This window comes from Copidosoma floridanum, unplaced genomic scaffold (assembly GCF_036245765.1).
Source record: "Copidosoma floridanum isolate Cflo_tuat_1 unplaced genomic scaffold, Cflo_Japanese_pri ptg000030l, whole genome shotgun sequence".
Taxonomy (NCBI): Eukaryota; Metazoa; Arthropoda; class Insecta; order Hymenoptera; family Encyrtidae; genus Copidosoma; species Copidosoma floridanum.
In genome coordinates, this window is record NW_028321907.1 from 10,171,446 (window position 1) to 10,179,156 (window position 7,711).

General features: G+C 37.8%; 1 protein-coding gene across 1 annotated transcript; it reads right to left on the reverse strand.

Moving 5' to 3' along the window:
• Nucleotides 1–1,114: 1,114 nt before the first annotated feature.
• LOC106639905 (endochitinase-like) lies at nt 1,115–6,029 on the reverse strand. The gene is made up of 9 exons (XM_089596718.1): nt 5,948–6,029; nt 5,418–5,753; nt 5,093–5,315; nt 4,213–4,336; nt 3,872–4,069; nt 3,273–3,354; nt 2,658–2,869; nt 1,729–1,980; nt 1,115–1,519 (listed from the first exon to the last, which is right to left on the reverse strand). The coding sequence occupies exons 1-9, from the start codon at nt 6,018–6,020 to the stop codon at nt 1,379–1,381; spliced, it is 1,641 nt and encodes a 546-aa protein (XP_089452844.1). The 5' UTR covers nt 6,021–6,029; the 3' UTR covers nt 1,115–1,378.
• Nucleotides 6,030–7,711: the final 1,682 nt, after the last annotated feature.

Sequence of the window (7,711 nt, forward strand, 5' to 3'; positions counted from 1 at the left end):
GTAGTATAGTCGCAGAGAGTGCCGATATGAAGAATAAAGAGTGTCCACGCTTGGACACACGACAAGTATATAGTGGGTTACCAACACGTTGCTGTTTGCGCTCGTATAGACATATACGTATATATACAAACATTCATACGTACACATACACACGTCACACGCACCCAAAGACGTGACGCAAGTGGTACAAGCTTTGAAAAATTAATGAACTTGCGCTCGTTACTGCTTTTGTCGTGACTTATTCCTGTCCGGCTTAATAATTTTTTTTTCGACGAAACAGTCACGCACAAATTCACTTCCTCACGCCCTCTCGATCGTTGCTCCTATTTTTGGAGGCTCTTTTTTTTCTTTTCCATCATGGGTATGCGTGTATGTATATAGCGAAGTAGGTACACAAAACCGGTGAATGGACATTTATTCGGGATGGATAAATATAAGTGTATGACAGGTTCGTCCATTTATAGAAGAAATGAGCGACAATGGTGGGTATATCGTCGGGTATGTTGCGTTGGAATCGATTGGCATTGAACGACATTTTATTCAAATAGACGATTTTTTTTCATTGCAGTTGTGTTGGAAAAATAAGCTCCTATGACAAAAATTTTATCATCATGTTTTTTCAAGAGGGTATTTTTAGCACTCAAATACTTGTAGTTCGAGCTGGTACAGAAACTGGTTTTGCAGATTTGAGCGATAATACGAAATGATGCATAAAAAAAAAGGAATAACTTTAGGAACATTTTTTTTTTTTTTAAACCCGTTAAACAGAATATCTTGTTTAACGGGTTATATACCCATACATAGCTGGTCAAAGGAATTTAATTTAGACTTACTGGTCAAATGAAGCGCAGAGAGAGTGACAAAATTGAAATTTTTTTTACATAATAGACAGTTTAATAAATTTACGTAATAAAAATTATGATTTTTACAATTTATTTATTTTTTAGCTTTTTTTTAGCCAATAGATCATAAATCTATGTTTATTAAACGTTATGACATCTTTGAAAATTATTTATTAAATTTTTTTGTTTTACTTCAAAGGTTCTAAAAATAATATTTCAACAACATGGATAAAGTAATTTAACAATAAAGTTTATTTAACATATCACTCGATTCTTCATACATAAATATAATAACATGTATTGTATTAAAATACTTTAGACTAAAAATTAAACATCTCACTTAACAAGTTTATTTTAATTGTCAAAAAAAAAAAAAAAAAAAAATGATAAATTGTACACCATTTATCTCAAGCAAGTCTTTCTTCTGTCTTATCAGTTAAAATTACAATAAGTCGTGAGAAGCAGAAACAATTTCTTTCTTATACGATTTTCACGTTAACGAATGTGTTTCACAGATACAAAAAGTCTTCGTATAGTTATATTAATGAGTATGAGATCCTATTGCACAAGGGATTTTCGACGTTTTCAGGCCAATCGCAGACCATTTTTTCGGGATTGTAGACGAGACCTGCCTGGCACTGGAACTTGAGTGGTTTTCCGTAGACGCATCTGTAATACTGTGAAAAAGAAGAAAATAACATTGTAACTGTATAATTTAATGCAACGAAAAAAACAACCCGAAAAATTCGGTTAACGTAACTTGAAACCAAGCCCTCGCACGTAAAAATATCGGATTACTTGCTTTCGCAAAAACTATGTAATGAGAAAAAAAAAAATAAAAATAAAAAATAAAAATAAATGAAGAAATGAAAGAAGAGAGACCAACCGAACGGCAATCCTTGGACGGTATGAAATCTCGATCGCACTTGATTTCGTTGATCTCGTTCTCGATCTCCTCAACCTCTTCGACTGGCGGTTTGGATGGTGGCGGTGGTCGGACGGGGGTGGTGGGATGTGAGGGTGGTCGGTGAGCTGGCCGCGTTGGCCGTGTCGTTTCTTCGGTTTCGCGGGACGTCGTCGGGGTGTGTGGGCCTTCTGATGGGTCGGGTGTTGTACTCTTTGGACGTGACCATTCGGGCTGCAGAAAAAATTTTTTTTTTACCTCGCTTTAATTTTTTTTTTTTTTTTTTTTTTTTCCAGAAGTATACAATACTCTTTCAAAAATGTTAGTTTGTATATTAGTGTAGGTATGTATTTATATATATTTAAGCCATTTTATTTTAAACGTTTTTTATTCAAAACTCACCTTTTTTTTTTTTTTTTTTTTCAATTCCACTAAAAAATAAAATTTTGTTTTTTTTTCTTTGGTTTTTTGAAACTAAATTTTTTAACTATCGCATTAAAAGTTTGTAAAAAAAAATATGTCATAAGTAATTAGTAATAAAAAAAAATTGAATAAAAAAAACTAACAAAAACTGTAAATAAGAATGTGAAAATCTTGGTATCAAATAATAGGCAGTATTTTTTAAAATTGGTTAGAAGAAAATAAATAATTATAATTTGTAAAATTATTTGTAAAAAATTAAAAAACTCATAAGTAGTGCGCTACAAGATACATTTTATCCCAACGCACAGAAAACGCATTGAATTTTATTTATTCCTACAGATCGTCACAAAAATTCTTCATCGGTCGACTTTGTTTTTCTCTTTCTCTCTCAATTATCCTCATTTACAATTTTTAATTCTTTAAATTGATCGTCTATATTAAAAAGAAAAAAAAAAGAGATTTCCCAAAAAGGAAAAAGAAATCCTTACCCTTGGAGTAGTATTATATTGCGGTCTCGGTACCACGTAGTTGACCATATTCTCGTGCAAAATCAAACTAAGATCGTTCTTCCTGCCGCAAAGCCCGTGGAAGTCATCCATATCAATGGCCCATGACATGACTCCAGCATACCCCTTGGATTTAACCCAGTCCATCTTGATTTGCAGACTCTTGGGGTCCTCGTAACCCACCCACTGCGTTCCTGCAAAAATCAACAATTGACTCGAATACAAAAGACCCGCTATCCCAAATGAAAACACTCGCTCCATCTCTCATTTTTCGTTATCTCGAGAAATCTCTATTATACAACTCGTTTTTTTATCACAAAGTGCATTTGTTTTTTTTTATTTAAATTTTGTGCTTGAGTCACTCGTCGACAATGCACCGAGTTCACAGGACTCGCTTGGAGCTGCTTTGCATACGAAGGCATCGCTACTTATTCTCTTTTGAAAGAGCGAAAAAAAGAATAATCGTTAATACACATCCGATTTTTCGAGAATCACACTCGTTGTTGTAGGTTTTCTTGCGATACGGGTGTGAGTATTTTAATGTCTTTTGGGGTGTGTTCCCGCAGTAATCGATACCAATAAATTCATAGGACTCACCCTTGTAGACATAGGGAACTTGTCCGTGGTCGTCCCATTTCTTCGTCCAGCCAGAGTTGGGGTCATCGACGACTGTACAGATCTAAAATAATTTTTTTTCTTCTTCAATCTTTACTTTCATCGCTGTTCTACCTGTGCCAAAAATTTTTCACGCGTGACAAAAAAAAAAAAAAAAAAAATCTTTTTCAGAACGCTGAGCACTACTTCAAAGCCTCAACTGATCTATCATGTAACAATTATTCACGTATCCTCAATAATAAAATTCAAGAATTGACACTAATAAACGTGTTATTTTTGTTATAAAAAAAAAAGCCCGGTGAAGCTGACGTTCAGTGACTCGAAAAACATGTAGTTACATCATGTACTACTCGAATATATTGTAGATTTTTTTTTGTTATTCTATAGTCCTGCGAGATTATCAATTGATACCTTGGATTAATATGAAGATAAAAAAAAAAATAAAAAAATACATTAAATCATATTTTCGAGAATAAAAAAAATAAAATTGAATTTCTTCGGATAATACTATAAATTTGTATCTCTAAACGAGTTACATTACAATAAATTATAATAAAACGTGTAATTTCTGTGACCCATACCTCGTAGTAAGCCAAGAACCCTTTGGCTCCGGTATATTTTCCAGGATCCCCGCCACCAGCTTCCTTGTTGATGTAAGTTCCCGGGTTGTAGTTCTTGTTGCTCTGGCTGAGGGTGTAGGTGCGCCCGTAGAACGGCACGCCGACGACAAGTTTGTTTGCCGGGCAGCCCATGTCCTCCCAGAGTTGAAGGCCATCGTTCTGCAAACAAAACGGGGACGCTACGCTCGTAAAAAAATAAAATCCCCTCGAGACGCTCCGGTCTCTTCTTCTTTTTTTTTTTTTCCATGCTTTCGGTCTTTCGTCGAAAATAAGAAGGAATTTTTATCCATAGAGGTACGCACCACGTTGAGCTTCTCGTAGGCCCACTGGTCGTGCGGGCGCTTGTACAGGGGACTGTGGACGTCGGCGAAGCCGGCCCAGTTGCCGCGCAAGTCGTAGGCCATTACGTGGATTGCGTCGACGAGTCTGAAGAAAAAATAAATTATTATATTTACGACACCTACTCTCGTGAGCTCAATGTAGACCGTCTCAAGCGGTGGCTAAGGAAAAAATTTAATTATCATTTTTCTGAATTTTATCGTTGGTAAAAAAAAAAACTCTTTATCGATCATAGAATACTCATTGATTAAACAACGTGGATTTTTAATTCATGAGATAAATTACTGATATGTGTTTTGCTTTTAAACGAAAAAAAAAAAAAACACTTATTATTTATTCATGATGAAAAATTGTGAATTATAATATTGTAATGAACATAAAATAAACTGGAATAGAAAAAAATATATTGTAAAAAAATACAACAGAATAAGGTTGAATATAATGAAACTATGTTAAAACAATAAAAATAATTTTTCTGCTGTAAAAATATGTATTCTTGTTAAAAACTTCAATCTGATTAGAAATGTACTGGTAAGTAATTTCTAGGACTTATAATTTTTTTATCAAACTTTAATTGATTCTCATTGATTATCGTTTGTATTTTTTATTTTTTAGTTAGTTGTTACACGTGACCAATAATTTTTTAGAGAAAAAAGTTGAGTCTCCTGTTAAATAATAGTTTATATTTTTTAAACGATATTGATCCAAAACAATGAAAAATAAATTTGATTTCCATAGATTTGGTAACCATACATGGTAATATCGACCCATTCTAAAGAAAAAAAAAAAAAAAAAAAAACGAACCCATACTCTTACTTACATAAAAAAAAAAAAAAGACTCACTCGCAGAGTTCCGGCACGTGATACCCCTCTTGAAGCCTAAACTTGGCAAGAGGCACGGCCATGGTGATCTCCCAGCCCTTGCCGGCTTTGTCGAAAGCCCTTCTCAGCTCCTCGACAAAGTAGAAGAACATGTCCTTGTCCGAGTAACTGCCCCCTCGGTCCGAAGCTCCCGGGTACTCCCAATCGAGATCGAACCCATCGAATCCATACTGATTCATGAACCCTTAAACATCAAATTGGTTAATTTAATTTATTTTTTTTTTTTAAGGGCAAAATAAACGAAAATAAAAAGAAAAAGAAAAATCTGCAAAAAGTAACTACTCACTGACGACATCCTTGATGAAGGAGTCCCTGCGCCGCTTGTCGTGCACGAGAGCGCTGTACTTGCGCCCTCCCTCGCCCCAGCCGCCCACGGCCACTTGGGTCTTCAAATGGGGGTGCTTTTTCTTGAGAGCCGTAAAGTTTTTGAAGCCACTTTGGACTTCGTCGATTTCTGGGTCGAGTACGAGGGCTCCCCAGGTCATGTTGCTCACGCCGATGAACGAGTAGATGACGTGGGTGCAGAGATCGGCGGGCATGTCGTCGATGCCGTAGCGGCCGATGCCCGGCCGGTAGATGGCCCAGTTAGTGAAGTAACAGGCGACTCTGCCCATTTGCTCGCCTGGGGTTTACGAGGGAGATTACTTGTTTTTACATTGTGGAAAAGGATACTATATTGGCGCGCGCTGGGACAAGGCGGTGTTTCTTTGTATAGTGGCTCTACATTTTTTAGGTAAAGGATTATAGATTGATGGAGTATTCGTGGCAAATGATGTGTGTACTATATGCCCCCTAAACACATATTTTTGCACTTACCTGCCGAGGAGGAGACGGATAAGGCTAGCAGGGCACCAAGGGAAAGCAAAAGCTTCCCCACTTGAGACGCCATTTCTTGTCCGGGTTTCTAAAATATTAAAAAAAGAACAGAATATTATACAACTTGTAATTAAAACGATGGTACAACTATATTTATTTTGTTTTGTCAGTTTTAATTGCTGTCTCTTTACGAAATATCATACTTCTGGGAGCAATGGTAGGGGGTTTTCTTATTTCGTTGAAAACTGCTGCAGAGCAAGTTCACGATTGTCGTTATCGATGGAAGCAAAGATAAATCACAGGTGGGTGTATGAGGGCTATCCGATGACGTAAGTTGCCATAAATCTTACCGATCGATTGGCCTAATGAATGCACACGAAGATTCAGAAAAAACATTTTTTTTTTTCTTCTTTAATATCACAATGGAAGTTATGTTACGTGTGGAAAAAGTTAACTGAAAAATAACGAAAAAGGTCACTGTGTATGAAATATGACACAGCGACTGAGTGATTCATCGATTGGACAATAAAAGGCGTGTATCGTCACGCTCGATAACCGATCACTAAAAAATCGTCTTTCGAAAAGGACTAAATATTAAAATCTGACAACAACAACAAACCTGAGCACCGGTGATACGATAAAATCCTCCCAAAGCGTAAGTGTACAAGTGCGCGTACCTTTCGCGAGGAAGTTCAACTAGACTCTCTCGCGCGAAACAACGAGGACGATTAAGACCACGCTACGGTTAGAGGAAGAAGAAGGAGGAGGAGCAGGAGGGAAGCTCGATTTCGTACAAACGTACGACCGACGTCGCGCACAACCGGTTTCCCCGGTGGGGCTCGTTGATGAGCGCGACTGCCGTTACACGCGCGAGTGTAGTCCGTCCTCGCATCTGTATGGCCCCGTAAATTAGCCGAAGCGTCCGGTTACCGGAGATACACGCGATTTACAACTCCTCCTTCCCCCGATGCCCAGCGCGAAAATCGATTACGTGGACGCGGGTGCCGTTACCGATTTATGGCTTGTAAACGACACGAAATCGGAGCCCACGCCTATACACGCTTGATCTGCGCTCTAACGAAGACGATCGTTTGCACGTGGTGTGGATTTATCTGGATTACTCCATCGTAAATAAATTAGGGCCGGGGGACCAGTTGTACTAGTTTTTACCTGTCGCGTTGAATCTGCGTGACGGCTCGGAATTTGGATTGATTGATCGGCGTTTACTATTATTATTTTTTATTTTTCCGATTCAAAATGTAGAGTTAACTTTTGAGTCGAACGAGGTGGCGAAGAAAAAGTCGAATGGGCCATTTGTTTACTCGATCGGGTTGTTGACTCGGGATGCTATACGCCCCATACCTAGACGCTCGCTAATTACGAAGTATAGCTTGTCGGAGTCATCGACCGGAAATACTCGTTAAAAATTTCCTTATGAATTAATAATGCAATTTCGCAGGCCACGCCGCGCAAACGCAATAAGCAACGATTTTTCTCGCTGAAACGTTTTAAGCGTATACAACGCCACCCACCCGTGGCGCGTGATCATCTTTGTGAATCCGCGACAGGCAAAATTACAGCGGTGGCACACGTTTCGCAAGGACTTTAACGCCGGGTTACGTCTGGCATTTTTTGTTTTCTTCTCGATTGCAGACAATTGCACAAACTTTATCGGCAGTTATTTCGACGATTACGGTGATTCGAGGAAAGAAGGGGTGAACCGATTGTGACTTTATACTACTTTGTTTTGTTGGCTGCCGATTA